Source organism: Elgaria multicarinata, chromosome 8 (assembly GCF_023053635.1).
Source record: "Elgaria multicarinata webbii isolate HBS135686 ecotype San Diego chromosome 8, rElgMul1.1.pri, whole genome shotgun sequence".
Classification (NCBI taxonomy): domain Eukaryota; kingdom Metazoa; phylum Chordata; class Lepidosauria; order Squamata; family Anguidae; genus Elgaria; species Elgaria multicarinata.
In genome coordinates this window covers 61630741-61649675 of record NC_086178.1, presented here as the reverse complement: position 1 = coordinate 61649675, position 18935 = coordinate 61630741, and the positions used below count along the sequence as shown (strand labels likewise).

The 18935-nt window shown below is 41.5% G+C and overlaps 1 protein-coding gene across 1 annotated transcript in view; it reads left to right on the top strand.

Moving 5' to 3' along the window:
- Positions 1-18935, top strand: part of SORCS1 (sortilin related VPS10 domain containing receptor 1) — a 457816-nt gene that overhangs the window by 351015 nt on the left and 87866 nt on the right. Inside the window, exons 6-8 of the mRNA XM_063131568.1 lie at positions 1443-1507; positions 10177-10295; positions 12111-12200. Of these exons, the coding sequence (XP_062987638.1) occupies positions 1443-1507; positions 10177-10295; positions 12111-12200 (274 nt within the window). The remainder of the gene's footprint in view (positions 1-1442; positions 1508-10176; positions 10296-12110; positions 12201-18935) is intronic.

Genomic DNA, 18935 nt, shown 5'->3' with positions numbered 1-18935 from the left:
GTTTAGGGCCTTCAACATCCAGATGCGTTTGTTGAACAAAATTAAGTAACTGGAGGGATCAAGTATTGTTCTTTCACCACAATTTAATCGTTTTAAAACAAGAACAGCAACAACATAAAAGGTGCAAAAATGAATCTCATTTCTCTATTTTAAAAAAAGAGAGCGCAAGAGCTGAGCATTTCAACATGTTGAGTATTCTTGCTCATTTCCAATCATTGTTTTATTCAAAGAATTCAGCCCACAGAGACATTTCAGCAGGTCGTACCTATCAAAAATATAAACAATGGGTTCAACTGCTATACCTCATATGGCCGTTAGAAGCCTACTTCTTAAAATGAGGGTCTGTCACATGATTCCAGTTAGGATCAACCACCGCTTGGAAACAGCCAGGTTGCATTTAGAACATCCAGAACTGAGGCTGATGTAACCAAAGATATACATATAAGGGGTTCATCAGATGAGTGTTTTATTGCATGCTTGCTACTGCCCACTCATGCCTCCTGCTCCTTTTTGCCTATTTTCCATCACAAAGTGGACCCATTTTAATCTGACTTTTTTTTTAAAAAAAATGGATTGTGCTGCGATTTCCTGCTGTGTGCAGGAAAAGCAGCACAATAGAAATGGCCCTTGATTGGACCACGTGATATTTGCTTATTTCCTCTTTCTTCTCCAGGAAGAAAGAGGAAGTCATGTGGGAAAGGAACAGGGTCGGAGAAGTGACAGTTAGGGAACCATGATCCCCCCCCCCCATCTGATGATGCTCTAACAGGGGAAAGCTAAGGGGCAATTAAAAAAAATCCCTCTACTGTGACATATGGCTTCCTTAAAGGGCAAGAAGGTCCTGGAGATTCCTTGTACTTCTAGAAAGGTTGTCGGTTAGAAGCTCCTTCGAAAGGAACATGCAAGTTTTGGAATTGCATCCCATAGTGTGCTTAATACTGATAATTGGCACTTTTAGCATTCAGTGATGAGTCATAAATATGTGACATTGTTCAAGTGGCCACAAAGATTTTCCTAGAGAATTGCATAAGCATATGTATAAGATCCTATTTAAAAGTATTTAACTAAGCATTTTATTCCATGCCTACATTCTGCTGAGTGTATTGTATTGTTATTTCTAATTCTATAAGCATATTGTTTATTTTATTACCAAAGTATTCTGGCATCTCTTATGTTTTACTCTGTACAGCACCATGTACATTGATGGTGCTATATAAATAAATAAATAAATAAATAAATAATAATAATAATAATAATAATAATAATAATAATAATAATAATAATAGCCTTCCTGCCTGAAAATTATCAGGGAAGTTTTTTTTGAAAAATAAATGATAAAATATTTCTCATTAGACATTTTCAGATATGCAAACCAACTAAATGTTTTGTTTTGCCTACAGCTTTATTTTTGCCTACAGCTTTATTTTTTTTTCCTTTCCCAGGTCAAGGATGGGTACTGGTAAAGAACCAGACATAGTCCACTTGGAGGCAAAGACAGTGGATGGTCGTAAGTTATTTTACTTCTTGTTAGTAATTTTATCACATGTGCAAAGCTCATCCAGATATAGGATGCCATTAGAGAGATCTAGTAGCAGCTGCATGTTTCTGTCTGGTTTGGTCCTGGTGAAACTGTTCTCAACTAAATAGCAATTGAAAAGGATGCTCTGGACTAAAAACAGTTTTTACAGAAGGAGTGAAAATGTGTAAATCATGTAGGCTCTGCAAGAGGAAAGCATAAAATGGAACAGCCAAGAAGCATAAAATGCTATTTTCTTGTGGACTGCTTCATTTGATCTGTCCTTTCTGGAGATGCCATGGAAGGACAGAACATATTCAAGGTTTGAATCTTGCTTTCATTTTCTGTAATGACTCTGCAAACCTTGAGCTGTATGCAGTGGCAAGATATTATCATTTTGGACTGATAGCATTTCTTCCTCTCTGAACTCCTTCCTTCCTACATTTTAGGAAGAGTGACAAGGAGATATTCTGTTGACTTTCCTTGTAAAAGGCCTCCTTTCCAGTTATTGGCCATTTCCTCTAAATGTCAATAAATTCATATATCAGGGCTGCAATCTAACACAATTGGGAGGAAGTACTGCACAGCAGGAGTTACTGAACTCAGCAGGACTTACCTCTGAGTAAACATGCATAGGATTAGAGTTTTACTCAGATGTGGAGTGGTGGGATTCTGACAGATTCTGAGGGCGTTCCTAGACGAGGCCTTAGCGCGCCTTGAGAGCCAGTTTCCCTGCTGTGCTTCCACATGACGCACAGGGTAATCCAGCTCCAGGCCGCACTGAAGCCTCCTCTAACGCGCCATAAGCGAAGTCGCTTATGGCACGCCTTTTTTCCAGCCCCGGCCTGAGGCGGGGGCTGGGGAACGTCTAGCTACTTCCGTGGCTTTTTGCGGCTACTCGCTTACTCGTGAGTAGCCGCAAAAAGCCGCGGACTGTGCCCATCGGCCGGGGAGATCCCAGTAGGGAGAAGGAGAGACGACACAGCACAGACACACACATGGAGGGAGAAGGAGAGATGACACAGCACAGACACACACACACACACACGGAGGGAGAAGGAGAGATGACACAGCACAGACACACACACACGGAGGCGACACAGCACAGACACACACACACACGGAGGGAGAAGGAGAGACAACACAGGAGCGGATGGGTAAACTTAAAAAAAAATGGCGGATGCTGCAGGGATCTGACGTCCCTGCGCGTCCCACGTCTGGAAGCCCGGGCAGCGCGCACTAACATCAGCGCGCTGTCGCCCCGACTCCCTGCCGGCTTATCCCGGCAGGTCTAGCAAAGCCCTGAATCTTCTTACCCATGGACAGCATCTATATGAAAACAAGAACATAACACTGCATATCCAACAGACAGAACTGAATAACCAAATCAAACCTTCTTGGGCAGGGATGGGAGTGGGGTGGAGGTAGAGGGGAGAAGCATGATTAGTATTCTATTTGGAAAGACTTCTCCATTTGGCAAGTTCCCAGCTTGGCTGTGTAAATGTTTTTGAAAATTGGAAAGAAAATGTTTTGGGAGGTAAGTGGCTTAATGAACAATTATTGAAATATGGACACATTATGCCATAAACCTCATAAGTATATCCTATTCAACTCTAAAAACTAAGCTGGATAAACATTTTTCAAAGTATGTATTTATGCCATCCACTATCTGTTTCAATATTTAGTATTAATTGTTGCAATATATTTTAATCCTACTATTAACATGCAAAGTCCTGAAGGGTTTTTGATCAGCTGAATGCTAGGAAAATAACTAACTAAAATGCATATTTATATTTAATAGTTTTTCTTGAAGTTTCAGAGCCACTTTGACCAAAAAAATAAATACATGAAATAATGAGTGAAAAAGTGGAGTTAGTTTCTGTATTTCCCATTGGATGAGGATCATATGAAGCTTATCTCATGCTTCCATTTGCCTGCTTTTGTGTCCCTTGTGTATAACTGGGAGTTCACAATGACCTTAAAATTGTACTGGAAAAAAGTGCCAGGAAGGGGGGAGGATCCCAGAAAGTTTTGCTTCTTTTATATCACACAAATGCAGATACTTTTAGAGTTTAAAGGGCAGAGCATTAGCTCTCAAGAAATGGTTTGAACTGTGGGCTACAATTTTATTAATTTCACTATCAGATCTGCAACCTCTTAAATAGTTGAAAGTCAATCTCCCCAAACTTCATACCAAGGTGAAGTCACTATTTGCCTTGGATTGATAACACCATCCTGACTCTGAGCATAGGATCAGTGTTACAATTGGTCATTGCTCTTCCCTGCCATAATACCTGAAAGGTGTGCTAAGGAACTTCTGTCAACATCATCAGACCTAGTCAGTAACCCTTTCAAGATTGAGATTGTTAGTTCCAAGGAGGGTTCTGGACTCTGTCTTGTCTAGCTCAAGGCTCTCAGGGGAGCCAATCTGAAGCAGTTGCACTTACTAGAATGGCAAGGCAGCAGATGGCATGATGGCAAGACAAGACACTTCCTTTCAGGACCCTGGACAGATCTGTGCTGTTTGGAACTCATTCACAAAAAACGTGTTGTCTTGGCAACGTTCAGAAGCCTACTGAAGCTTTCTAAAGGCATAGCAGATCTGAACCTGCTGTTAACTATGTCCCCTCTGTGGAGCTGTCTACCTCTTAAGGGCCATTACCCAGTTCTGGAACTTCTGGCTCCTATGGCATGGAGATAGTGAAGGCTGCTTCAGAGGGTTCCCTCTGAGTCTGCAGAGTCTTGTGAAGTCATGACCTTTGGCCTGAATGGTCCTGGAATAGCAGATGAGGGGTTATTTGATGAAGGCTTCTCTCTCTGAATTCTCCTCTGAGCCAGAAAGGGGATGAGGTGAAAGAACATGGCCGACTCCAGGTCCCCTCAGGCCAGCAAAGCATGAGAGGCTGCTTTGAGTAAATATTGCTTCACAGTCTGATATCTCAGGGTACTAACCAATGTCCACTCTGTCTCCATCCCTTGAGCCCACTGTGACCCTGAAAGTTATGATCTATTTATATAGAGAAAACATTATTATAAATGAAGTCAGTTCTTGACCCAACTAATATGACAGTTCAGAATAGATGAAAAAATCCCTTCCTGTAGTTGTAGGGCCTAACCCTATTAGGCCATGCTGGCAACCAGTTGCTCCTGTACTACCAGTAGTACAGTAGGCAGGGTGCAGCCTGAGGGAAGCAGGGATGCCTGAAACAATGGGGCCATGTCCTTTGCTGATTGACTGTACTGTCAACATGAGGCAGTCAGCCAGCCAACCTCTTCCCCATGCTGTATCCATTTCAAGGGATGGAGGCAAAATCACACACAGAGTCATATGGGGGGCAGGTAAAAGAACAAAATTCTGCAGCTCCAGGCCAGTTAACATATGGCCTCAGTAGAGATGTCATTTGATCCTGCCACATTTCAGAATATGTAAAGACAAGGCTGGAAGAAAGTAGGGATGTGCTCCGCTTCTCCTCGAGCTGGAGAAGCAGGAGTGGAGTGGGGGGCTTCGCCTACCCTTAAGGCGGAGGCGAAGAGGATTGGGGGGCCGGCGGAGCGTGGTGAAGAGGATCGAGGTGAAGGCGGATCCTTCGCCTCAATCCGGAGCTCTGCCAGAAAGGTAAGTGGGGTTTACCGGGCCCTGCTGCTGTTGCTGTCGCCCATGTGGCAACAGTGGCAGGGCCCGGTAAACCCCCTTCCTCTCCCTTACCTGCGTCCATCCGTGGTCCCTCGGCTTCTTCAATTGAGCCCGCAGCTCAACCAGGAAATCTAGGCCGCACTTGCGGCCCAGACTTCCTGGTTGAGTCACGGGCTCAATTGAAGAAGCCGAGGGACCGCGGACGGAGGCAGGTAAGGCCCCCCTCCCCCTTGGTCTCTGCAGGTAAGGGAGAGGAGGGAGGGGGGCCTTACCTGGCGCCACTCCCCGCCACTGCAGAGCTCCGATTCGGAGCCGGAGATCCGTGGCGAAGAGGACCAGAGTATGGGCGGAGCAGCGCCGAGCGGAGCGGGCCGATCCAAAATTTTTGGATCGGCCCGCAGGGTGGAGCAGGGGGTCCGTGCACACCCCTAGAAGAAAATACATTCTAGAAACCAAGAAATAATATGCATATAGTATCTTGGTAATGTGGTCTTTCCTACTCCCAAAAGGAAAGGACACAAATTGAGGTTGGCCATTGTGGCCATCATTACTGTAAATTAAAACATGTAGGATTTGCCCCAATCACTAGCCTGGTGCCAGGGGGTATTGTGAATATTCAATATTCACAATGGCTGTTGGCACATGCCGCAAGCCACTGTTGCTTAAATAAGCCACTTTGGACTATGGTGATTGTGCAAACCTGCCTACTGTGTTCTTTATGCATACTCCCAGCAGAAATGGATTACTGGTTTTCCCCCTGCCCCAACACACACACACACACACACACACACACACACACACACACACACTCCAGCTCCCAAATTAGTTTGATTTCATGGCAATAGGAGTTCGTCTTCCACTTTAATCCTAAACACATAACTTGAGAGTCTGTCTTCCTGAAAGCAATGGTGTGTGTTTATATTAATGTGTTAAGATGCAACTCACTTAGGTGCTGGTGACCCCCACACCACCCCAAGACCACCTCAACAGATCTGATCTGGTGGGGCAATGGCCTATCTCCTTTTCTAGCTAGGATCCAGTATGTTTTCAATGGTACCATAACAATCACAACAGCAGCTGTTGTTGGAGATGTGAGTGCTGGAAATGAGAAGGGTGACATCCCCATTACTACTGAGAGAGAGAAACATCTGTGCTAGGGAACGAATGAATTTAATTCCAGAACTCAGTAATGGAATATATTAATTGACATGAATGAAGTGTAAGTGATGAGGTGCTTCCTGTGGAACTGGGTAAATAAAGAGTCCACAAGGACTGAATGCCAAGAGAGAAATTGTTGCTAAATGCTACTCCTCTGAGCCCCCTCAAGAAGAAATAATTATTGTAAAGAGAGGGAGAAAAATGGTTGCAATACACACACACACGTGCGTACACACACACATACACACGTGCGTACACACACACATATATATACACACACACATTTATACTGAACCTATCCCACTTTCCTCTTATCTATCAGCATCTTTCAGTCTTCTAAGCTAAGCAGAGATAATATTTGTACATTGTAAGTGTCTTGGTATTTTCTGTTCAAAACTACCAATGTCATAAAATGCTAACTGATTGCTATGTATTGGCAGGGAACTTCTTTTCTTTTCGTCATGCAGGGACTCTTGCAGGGCTCTTTACAAGTCTGCTCAAAACCATGCCCGGCTTTCCATGCCCAACTATTCTACTCCACGGAGATCTGTGAATTTATTAAACTGATTATTTGTTTATTTGCATTATTTTTTGACCATCTTTAAGGGTAATATCCTTCTTAAGGCAGCATACAAACAAAAAACCATACAAAACAAATATAAAGAAATGCATTAACTACATATTCATTAAAAGTTAAATAAAAGCAAATATTACTGATAAAAAATATCGATAAAACAGTAGTCATCTAGAACTATCAGCCCAAGAATTTATGGAAAGGTCAGTGAAAACAGGTGGGATTTCAGAGCTTTCTTGAAGACCTGCAAAGAAGGGGGCTACTGAACTCCCAATGGAAGCTGATCCCAGAGTTCTGGGGCCACCACTGGGCAGGCCTTCTCTCTTGTACACACCAGCCCAGTCACACTTGATGTCAAGCAAGTGAGAAGGGGCTCTGCTGATGTCCTTAAGCTGCTATGGGAAAAGGCAGGCCTTCAAGTAACATGCACTTTAAATTAGGCATGGGAATTTAAAGTGCTTGTTTAATTGGTAGGGCCTGGGTATTTGGCTCATGTGACAGACACTGACACTATGTCAGTTGCACTTTCTGCCAGTGTAGCTGGTGCAGTATCTATGTCACATGAGCCGAATACCCAGCCCCTGTCAATATCAGGTTGGCTGTATTCTGCATCAGCTGAAGTTTCTGAATTGTCTTTAAAGGCCATATACAGCTTGGTACAGTAATCCAGCCTGGATATCACCAGAACATATATAACTGAGGCAAGATCTTCTCTCTCTAGATAGGATCACAACTGGCATACCAGCCTAACTTGGTAAAAAAAAGAAAAGAAAAAAGTACTTCAGGCCACTGGCTGAGCTTCCCCAGTTATGTGCTGAGTTTTCCCAGATTCATCTGGCTACCAACTGAACTTCTCCAGTTAATGCTGAGTTCAAGAGCATTCCCAACTACACATTTAGTCCTTCATGGAGAGTGCAACCCCATCTAAGACAAGATGTCATCCTTTATCCAGATTAGTTAGTTTCCCTACCCATAGTACCTTCATTTTTTTCTGGATTATCTCAGTATGGTTGCTATCATCTATCTCCAAATCACCTCCAGGTACCAGTTTAGGCATTTAACAGCTTCCCTAGGTTAAACATCCTCTCATAGGTAACTACCTATTTGCAGTACTGGCACAGTAGTGAACATGGCTATGAAAGATCTCCATATTAAAGATTTAATACCTTGATTTTGTGAATGAGAAAGCTGCAACAAATTTGCCAGTGGCATCTGCACCAGCTTGACTAGGAACGTGATGGATTCAGGAACCAAGGGCACACTCCATTTGAGCCTTTTGAGCATGATTGTAGTGGGAACTAAATATGTTCAAAAACTTGCTACTGCTGTGATGCTCAGCCACTCATTTGTTTGAACATTTCTTTACTCATGCTAAAGTGCTAAACCTTGCCCAAGAGAGGAGTGGGAATCCTCAAGCTGAAAAAAATACAGCACTGTCCAAAGTCATGTATATTTTCATCTAAGCCAATGCCACACCTCTGCTTCTTTAATAGAACTAAATTACACACATTAATTCATGAGTGCATCTCACGAATACTTTCCCACTCTCTTTTTTGAAACATCTCTGCATCTTAAATATAGGAACTGAAAGCACCACCCATTTAAGCTCAGTTGGTTTAGGGTTATATCAAACTCTTCTATGTTGTATATTGTCTAGCAGTCTCCTAATACAAGTTCCCTTGTAAGTATAAATCGTTACTAGATCTAAACACAAACAGAAAGAAGCATCTTGCTTCCTAATGTGTGAGATAGGTACACTGTTTTATTTGACTGTTTGGGTAGTGTGTATAAATGCAGCCAGTTGAACATGTGCACATGATACATCCCTTCAGACGTGTTTGTGTGTGTGGGGGGAGGGGGAAAGTGTGTATCTATTTCACACCTTAGGGTACACTACAGGTATAGGTAATTAAGCAGCTACACTGTTATATGAAGTTCGCTATAAATGTGTGGGAAAGAGGAATGCTAGAAGTTAAGTGGAATAAGGTCTTTTTGTGTCCAAATATTGCCATACTAGTGATAGTGGCTCATATCATGGGAAAGAGTTCACACGACTGAGTCCCTAATGAGTTATTGCTATTAGCTGTTTACATCCTAAACTTTGTAGCTAAGAAATCTATTTTGCCTTGAAGAGATGGTGCATTTTTGAAGGGAGAAAATAATGCTGAAGAAGGACTTGTTCTTTGTAATCAGTGACCCATTGTTCACTTAAAATAAGAGTTTTCAGATATAATTCCACTGTCTGGTTCCTTTCCCCTTCCCCTTCTCTTTCCTTTCTGAAAACACAGTCATTGCTATCAAAACAAAAACACAGCATTGTTGTGATGGTTTAACTATATGTATATAACTGTATTCCCTGGTTCAAAGATTTTCATATTTCTGACTTGGTATTGGTTATGTCAGTGTAAATTACTTCCATTCAAGTACTGCATTTGTTTTTATGGAATCAAGTGCTATTCAGTAGGGATGAGGCATTGTAAAGGCTCATGTAAACTTCAGAGACTGAAGAACATATATCCACTTTCCAAATCACCTGTGTATGATATATGCATATTGCTTTTCAATACTGGCAACCTTTGGGCCCAGTCTATACAACGATGGCTACCAGTTGGTTGACCACTTACTCATATCATTTAGCTATTAAAAAGGGTATTCCGGCCACTGCCAACTCCTTAGAGTTATCACAGGAAGGAGGGAAAACTCCTGAAAACACACTCCATCAACTGGATTTTGAGTCTCCTGTTCTGATGAAACATCTGAATAACAGTGAGGGAAACAAAAATGGATTTGATGAGCTACATTCAACATCACACAAGCAGGCTTCTGCTTGTGCAATGGGACTTCCCTGTCCTCTCCTCTCCCCCTACACTTCCCCACCCATTAGCTCTGGACATAGGGTGGGGCGCTGAATGAGGAGGGAGAATCTGTTCCCCCAAACAGGTGGACATGAACAATGGGATACAGCCGATGACAATGAAATGTCTTTTGGGTGGGACAAGTGTAGACATTCCTCCATGTGGATAGTACTTCTCATGTGTTTGTTTAGGGTGTTGTTGTTGTTGTTTTTTATCAACCTTTCTTGCACTCTCAGATAATCATGGCTGTCTGATCTTTCAAGGACCAGCAGTTAGAAGAAGGGTAAAAGAGGCAAGTGAGCCAAGACACAGTTTGTTTTCTGTTCTTAAGGTCCTCAACTTGTTCCAGTTATTAGAGTATGTCTGAAATACATGCAAGTGTAAGGTTAAGAGCATTCCAAGCTAAAGACGTATTGTGTGTGTATGTGTGTGATTTCAGATGCACAGTACATCACCTGCAGGATGCAGAACTGCTCTGAAGCTGTAAGAAGCAAACCTTTTCCAGGATACATCGACTCTGACTCCCTCATTGTCCAGGATGATTATGTGTTTGTTCAGGTCTGAAACAGCTTTCTCACTGATTGATTGCAAATCATTCCTTCTCTTTTTCCTGAATTTTAATCTCCCTTCCCCCATGCAGGCAACAAAACAGCTTGAGTGAGTGCTACATTTCAGCGCATCAAACCCAAGCAATGCTCCCATTGGGATGCTAATTGTTTCCTTCTGCCTCTACCTTAAGTACCTTATCAACATGGGGGAGGGGGGTTGCCTGCAGTGTGCAGGCTGCACACAGAAATAATCTTTCTTGCCAATCAGCCAACCTCATCTTACATTCCAGGGATAGCCTCGCAGCTCACCAGGTTTTTAAGTTTGAACGCCAGGTTCTGATATCACAATCTCAACAGACCAATCAAGGTGTTTTTTTTTTCTATTAGTTTGAGAGATAGGGGAAGAAGGGGTGAGGAAGAGAGAGAGAGATGGAAAGGCAATGCTTGAGGAGAGTAATCAGGCATGATTGTCATGCATGGGCTATGATTATTGCGAAAAGGATGGAAATGAGACATATTCAGCTGAGCTGTGTTCCAGGTGAAAGCCAGAGAATATAGCTGAATGGTCTCAGGTTTCATTATCCTGCTGCTACTGTCCATTTCATAACAAAGAAGGAGGAAATAATGTTCAAGCAGACCGAGATGAGCTGTAAATTATCTGGCTTCAAACTATTTCATAAGACTCTTGAGGCTCCTGGCTTGTTTCAGTGCACCAGTTCCTGGCAGAACTGTGTGAGGTCCTGGTTTTTGAACTTAGATTATGTTGGCTGTCTTGGATATGTTGCCAGACGCTGTGACCCATTGTCTCTCCAGGTGTAAGGTTGAGCAGAATTTGGCCTGACACCCTGTTGCCTCTCCCAATAACACTCAGCCACCCAAACAGAACTTTTGTCTTCCCCATGGGTTTGAAGAGCCCACACATTGCCTTACCTCTTCTGCTCTTCAACATGAGATACACCAGCGCCAGATCTACACCAAACAGGATATAACACTTTGAAAATGATTTGAAAACAGTATATGGAATGAGTCCTGGGCCCCAACAGTTGCCAAAATTCTTATAAACTGCTAGAAAGCAGTAGTGTAGTGGTAAATCCCCTTTACCACTACACTACACTGTGTACACTACACTGTACACAAATACAGTGCCTGTCACCATACTGAAGGAGCTTGTGACCAGGTAACCTGTGTTCCTGCCTGTTCAGTCTGCTGCCCAGGTGCTAATTGTTGATGGATAACTTTAATGCTTCTGCCCTGTCTTCTTGTGGGTCTTTGTCTTTAAACCAGACTTGAACTGCACAGCCCTTCACATAGAGGACTGTCCTCCATAAAAGAGGACATGCAGCCACCCTATGGGAGATTTACTTTTTGTCTCTCCATTAGGGATTCTAGGAATGGCAGAATTTTTGTTTCTCTGGTTGCTTTGCAGCTAGCATTTGTCAGTAGCGTAGAAGAAGATGATTTCTTTTTTCCGTGCTGCGGAAAGCATGGATGGTGGCCCTGGCACATGTATATCTATTAGTGTTAAACAAATGGAACAGCCTGAAAAGTTCAATGCAGGTTTCCCCCGGCCCTTTTGTCTTTCCATACAAACAAAAGGAATAGCTTATGCCACTTAACATTGTCAGTTTCCACTGCTGACAATCTGAATGAGGGCTATTTTGTCTCCTGCTGTAACTGCAGTACTATTTTTGAGCTGTCACCGACACAATTGCATTCCCCTTTCCGGCATGCCTGTAATTTTCTCCATGTCTTAGATAAAAAAAAAAAATGAAACCATGATAATAACAATCTTGATAATAAAAGAAAACACTGTTATATGTTGCAGCTAACATCAGGAGGCCGGCCTCATTACTACGTGTCCTATCGGAGAAATGCATTCGCACAGATGAAACTTCCTAAGTATGCTTTGCCAAAGGTAAACTATTGCACCTGGGATATTCGCGCACATAGAGATTCATCAGATGAGGGTTTTATCGCAAGCTCGCTACTGCCCACTTACGGATGTGTGCCCCTCCTTTAGATGACGTTGCCCACCTCTTGCATGCCTCCCACTCCATAGCAAACCAGACCCTTTTAAATCTGACCTTTTAAAAAAACCCGGATTGTGCCGCGGTCTCCTGCTGTGTGCAGGAAAAGTGGTGTGATAAAAACACACACACCTCCTTAATGGGCCACGTGGTCTTTTTGTGCAGAGAAGTGACAGTAAAGAAATGTGATTTTTCTCTGTGTGATGACACTTATACTTTCAGTTTACAGTCAGACTAGCCATTATTGGCCCTAAATGGTAACTTCAGAATTAGTTTAATTAACACTCACATTTAATTCCTTTTCAAGAAAATGTTCAAGCAGCAAGAAAATCTACCCAGTAAGGTCAATCTTGCAGCTGGCCAAGGACATCAGTTCAAAATGCAGATTGATTTTTGAATTGGTGGAAATTACTAATTAATATTTCATTTCTATCATTAGTGGGATTTGGCGTTGTCTATTATTAAAATATTTTCCCTCTTCTCTGTGCTGGTGGCTTCTACATTCTGCTTTATTAATGGTATTTAATGGGAATTAAGGGATGGGGGGGATGCTTTTGTGTGTCTGCTTAACATCTTCCCTAATTAAACACAATGAAAAATTACTAGTGGAGCCTGAAAGGATACCATCGTTTCAGCTGAACCTTTTAAGAAACGCAAGTAAAATCTGTCGTTCAAGGAGAAGCAAATTTCATTTAGAAGTGATCAAGGTTTTTGACTTCAAACCATTTCTTAAGAAAAATGAGAGAGGAAAATCATTGTTAAGGACTTTTGTTCCCCATACAAAGGGGTTTGATTCATTATACTATGATTCAGGGACATCGGCTATGAAACTGCTTGCCAGATTCAAGGTTTTTGCAGCTTTTAGATATGCAATGGCTTGGGGCCAGTTTATATAGGACATTAAGTGACACTAAGACGTCTGGCCATGGTAATACCAGCATCCTTGACTCCAACTATTTAGAAATGGATGTTCTAAAAGCTTCAGCCTCTGCATGTGCATGCAAGGGTGCTTTTTATTTGCTTTTTAAAGGGAATAAACACTTCCCCTTTGAATGTTTAGACCCTATTTTAGCTTCCCAAATCCAACCAGAGGTTTCAGAAAATCATTGCCTTTAAGGGATTTTGACATAGATTGAAACCTCGGGGATTTGAAATGCCCTGGGAGGATTTATCTTGTCAAATCACATCATAGTCAAGACAAGTGTTTATTTGTGAGAGATGTTTAAAAAGTCATCAAAACCTTTTCCAGCTAGGTATTGTAATGGCTGTACTAAAGGTCACTTGGAAATGCCAAATTGCAGCTGCTGTGAGCCATTTGGGATAAGGTTGTTTGCATTGAGATGGTCAATCTTTCCAAAAGGTGTAGTCTTCAGTTGCCTGTCTTTACTTTCTGTGAAAAGCACAGGAAGTCCACTCGCTTATTGATTTTAGCTCCATAACGGTGAAGTAATCCCCAAATGGAATGCAAGGGCCTGTTTAGTAAGCCTTAGGACCCTTCGTTGACTTGAGAGTGGGCCCAGGCACCACCATGCCATGAAAGGAAAATGCCTGTAAGGCCTCCATGATGTCATGTCACAGACACCCACGGATTAAATGTTACGTTAATTACATTGCATGTAGCTGACTGCTCTCTCTATTTTTTACACTATTGTAGGCATGCATGGCCCCAATTTGCACTGAGGCCACAGAACACCAGGAGGGGATGAATAAACTTCTTCCCCAACAAATCCCACCCCCAAATCCCTCAGGGGAGGGTTAAAAAAAGGTCTCAATTGACATCAATGGAGAGGCTTTCATGAACCAGTGGGGATTTCATGAAGCAAACAATGGTGTGTGTGTGGGGGGGATGTTTAATCCTCCCCTCCAGTGTACTGTAGTTTGTGTGCACTACACTAGAAAAAATAAACAGAGAGAGAGAGAGAGAGAGAGAGAGAGAGAGAGAGAGAGAGAGCGCTACATGCTATGCAATTAATGTAAAGCATAACTGGTATGAAATTGTGCTTTAAGGCAGTGTTTCTCAACCGCCCCCCCCCCCAGGATATTCCAAGTTGGCCACAGGTGAAAATCGCATAAATGGGGGGCCATAGCACGACACTAGGGCCACAGAGGATTCAAAACTTGGTTTCAAAAAAACTAGCAGGGCACTTGCATGAGTGTCTACAGATTGTAATAAAAGTAGTAAATTGCATTAAATCAAATGCACTTCAAGACCGCCTGTTTCGACAGCTTTGCGAGGACAATAACGAAGACTTCACACGCTTATTATTGCATACAGAAGTCTGTTGGCTGTCCAAAGGTAACTGCCTTTGTCGTTTTGTTGCTTTGTGGGACTAAGTTGTGACATTTTTCAGAGGCAAGGAAATGGAAGAAAAGATAACCTCTGCTAAATGTGATATATGTTACCTGTGTAATGTCTTCGAAAAGCTCAATTTGTTAAACAAACAACTACAGGGCAGGAATTGTGACCTTTTTTTCAAGCAAGGAGATTATTACAGGGTTTCTTGGAAAAGTCAAGCTGTATGCCACCAATATTGGACGTCGAGAATTCGCCCAGTTTTCCTCGTTGGCAGCAGTTAGTGATGAATTGAAAGATGATGAAATAATTGTGTATCTGGATCATTTGAAGCAGCTTTATAATGATATGGAAGTTCGTTTCCGTGGTCTGCTGGACATGGATATTCCGGCCTGGGTAGTTGATCCATTTGCTGTGAATGCTGCTGACGTTGATGTTTCTTTGCAAGAAGCGCTCATAGAGCTACAGATCAACATAGCAGCCTAAGTAACCTTCAGTCAAGAAAAACACCATTTTTGGATAAAGAGTACAATATCTAAAAAGTTTCTACAGCTTTGGGATAAAGCAAAATTGTTTTTCATGGCATTTCCTACTTCGTATTTGGTAGAATCAGGTTTCAGTCATGTGAATTATTTACTCACCTAATGCGGAATTGCCTTAACATAATGGGCAGAGGTGATCTTCGGTTATCCCTCACAGCAATAGAACCGGATATTAAAAAAGCTTGTTTCTGGTCATCAAGCACAAGGGTCACATTGATTGAGAAATACTTAAAGTATATTTTTTTATGTATATTTTTTATAAATTATAAAAAATTATAAATAAAACATGTTCTATTTACAAACAAAACATTTAAATAGCTACCTTTCTACCGGTAGGATAGGGGGGCCACAGGAAGGACACAAGGTTGGAAGGGGGCCACGGTCGGAAAAAGGTTGAGAAACACTGCTGTAAAGGATAATATAATGTAAGGTGTCAGAGTCTCAAATTGGGAATTCTGGCAGCAGGACCGAGATGTATTACTCCCCGTGCCTCTGGGACAATTCTCAGGAAATAAGCTTCCAGCCTGATCTCTCTTGTACCACATTGACTTTGTTCAGACAACACACTAAGTCACGGTGGCTAACCATTTTGAGCTAAACATTATGTAGAGTGTTGGACTGGGAGTCAGGAGTTTCTAGTCCCCACTCAGCCATGGAAGCCCACTGGGTGATTTTGGACCAGTCACAGACTCTCAGCCCAACCTACCTCACAAGGTTGTTGTTGTGAGGATAAAAATGGAAAGGAGGAGGATTATGTGCACCGCCTTGGGTTCTTTAAGGAGGAACAAAGGCGGGCTATAAATGTAATAATAAATGTAATAATAATAAAATAAATCTGTGCAGGCCGGGGAGAAGGGAAGGAAGCAATGGTGAGCAACATCTTTATCTTCATCTTCATCATACAATGGGGAAATAATACAAATATTTCTTTTCCTTCCCAAGGCTGCCCATTGATCTTCAATGTTGATATATCTTTAAGGCTTTTCTTCCCTATTCTTCGGCAGAGCATTTATTAGCTAATTTAATTCCATGTAGAAATAACTTGTATTAAATATTTCTCAAGCAATTTCCTCTGATATAGGATGCCATTTCCCCTAACAAGCCCCAGGAGTCCTTCTCTGTCACCCAGCACAAGAAGCAGATGTTGTTGAATCCATGTACAGGGTGATATTTAAGGCAACAAGGTGCTTCATTACAATCTCACAACATCTTCAAAGGGTGAACAGCTAAATCTGTATGCATGGAGCTACACTGGAAAATATGTGTTTAGGATGCTGTTATCAAAGCAGGTGGCTGCCTTTATTAAAAATGAACAAAGCCCAGCACAGTCAAAAGGAAATGAGACAAGCAAGGTCCTTTATGACTAGAGAGTCTTTAATCTCTTTCTGCTCAATTACTTTGCCCAAATAAAATCAATGATGTAAAGAGTTCTTAGAGACCACAGTAGCTTGTGGAATGTTGGTATGGAATTTTGGTATCCAGACAAGTAGCTTGATCACTGGATCTCTTCCCTTGATGTTTCTGTGTGTTTAGGTGAAAGGAAATGATGGCATTATGTGCCTTTGATGTGGTTAGAGTAAAAATTATTCTATGTATCAGGATCCCAGCAAAAACAAGTGCAAATGCAGCAATGCCCTGAAAATCTCATAGAAGTGTAAGTTTATCATTGAGGTTTGATGCTCCTGTAGATGCACATTTTAACTGATTGGGATAAGCACAGATCAGTGTATTTGGTGTCTAGTATATCTTTATGTGGATATTCCTGTCATCTCCAAAAGCACTATGACTAGTGGATAAAGCCAATATTTGAGTAGATCAGATGAATCAATTTATTATGAAGAGATTTTTTATAACAAATAATACAAGTGGTACAGACATAATAAAAGATTAAATGAAAGAACAAAACAAACAAACAGAAGTAAACCTAGCAGCTCTGTAGACCAACGTCAGTGTTCCAGTGTTATAGCTAGCATCTGTGTAGTTGCAAAATATCTTTGGCAGTATCTACCTGTAGCATTCACCAAAGTAGATACTTCTCTAATTATGCTTCTGTTAACACTATCTGATAAGTTCACCATTGTATTTTGAATTTTAGAGAAAGAATAGAAGCTCTGTTTCAGCTGAAGATAGCATCTTACAGAGGGATGGAATGATGCATTGACCAAAATAACATATGTTTTATGGCTGTGCAACACTTCAGATCTAAGTGTTCGAATTTGAAGCAGATCAGGGTGATTCAGACCCCCAAATTCCGAATCCAAAGTGGGTCGGGGGAGGTCTGAATTGATCCGAAGCAGTTCGTTGAGGTCCAAATAGCTTCGGACAAATTTGGATTGATTTGGATAGATGTCTATTTAGAAGCCAATTTTGAAGCAAATCAGATAATCCCCAGATTTTTAGGGAACTTTTAAAGTTTCCTCCCATTTACAAAAGTGTATTTATCTCCGTCATTTTTCAAGATACATGCATGTAACTGGGCACCATGATAGCTTCCACTGAGACCTTAAGCATGCCTATGTTGAAGCAAATTGGATCATCCCCTGAATTTTAGGGAATTTCTAAAGATTTAACCAACCTTTCCCCCGATTTACAAAAATCGGGAACACTGTGTTTCCTTTGAAGTGCTAATGTTGTCCTAAAATGCACTTTTGATTAGCTCCTTCCAATACACATTTTTATTTCTGAGGGATATTGTGATTGAGGTTTAACTTTAAAAAATGGCTAAAAATCAGGATATGATCCAATTTGCCTCAAAGTTGGCATGCATAAGGTCCTATGTGGAAGCTATCATGGTGCCCAGTTACATTTCTTTAACTGTAAAAATGACAGAGATGAATGCAGTTTTGTAAATGGGGGGAATGCTGAAATTTTTAAGAATTCCCTGAAAATCAGGGGAATTTGCTTCAATGTCAGCATGCATAAGGTCCTATGTAGAGCCTATCATGGTGCCCAGTTACATGTGTGTATCTTGAAAAATGACGGAGATGAATGCAGTTTTGTAAATGGGGGAAAACTTTAAAAGTTCCCTAAAAATCAGGGGATGATCCAATTTGCTTCATTGTCAGCACAAATAAGGTCCTACATGGACGCTATTATGGTGTCCAGTTACATGTCTGTATCTTGAAAAATGACAGAGATAAATGCATTTTTGTAAATCGGGGGAATGGTTGAGGGTTAAATCTTTAAAAAAATCCCTAAAAATCTGGGGATGATCCGATTTGCTTCAAAATTGGCATGACTAAGGATCTATTTAGAAGCTATCAGGGTTCGCAGTTACATGTTATAGGCATTTTTCTTTTCCAATGCAAGTCTTTGGGGAAGCTCGCCTCGGATCTAGGTCCGAGGCAGATTAGGGGAGGTTCAGACCAGTCCGACGTGGATCGGGCCCAATTCTGAAGGTCCAGATTGGGCTCCAAAGCAGATCGGGGGGGTCCATGCACAGCCCTAATGTATTTGGGAAAGTGAGTGAAAGAAACCAGCAGATATTATTACTCATAAAGAGGACAGAATAAAGGTCATGCTAAGTCTATTCTTCCTTTTCTCTTGCATATTCATATCTCTGGAGTTTTTCTTCTAAGCCTGAAGGAATTACTTTAGAGTGTTAGTTCTAAAGTCTTGAACTTCTTGAAACTGGTTTCCTTTTCTTCCTGCTAATTCACAATGCTTTAATCTGATTTCTTCTTTGCTATGTTCTCTTCATGGACTTCCATTTCCTTATTATATCAAATTTAAGCTACCACATTTTGTTTTAAAATCTCTTTTCTCTTTCACCCTTTTTATTTATATTT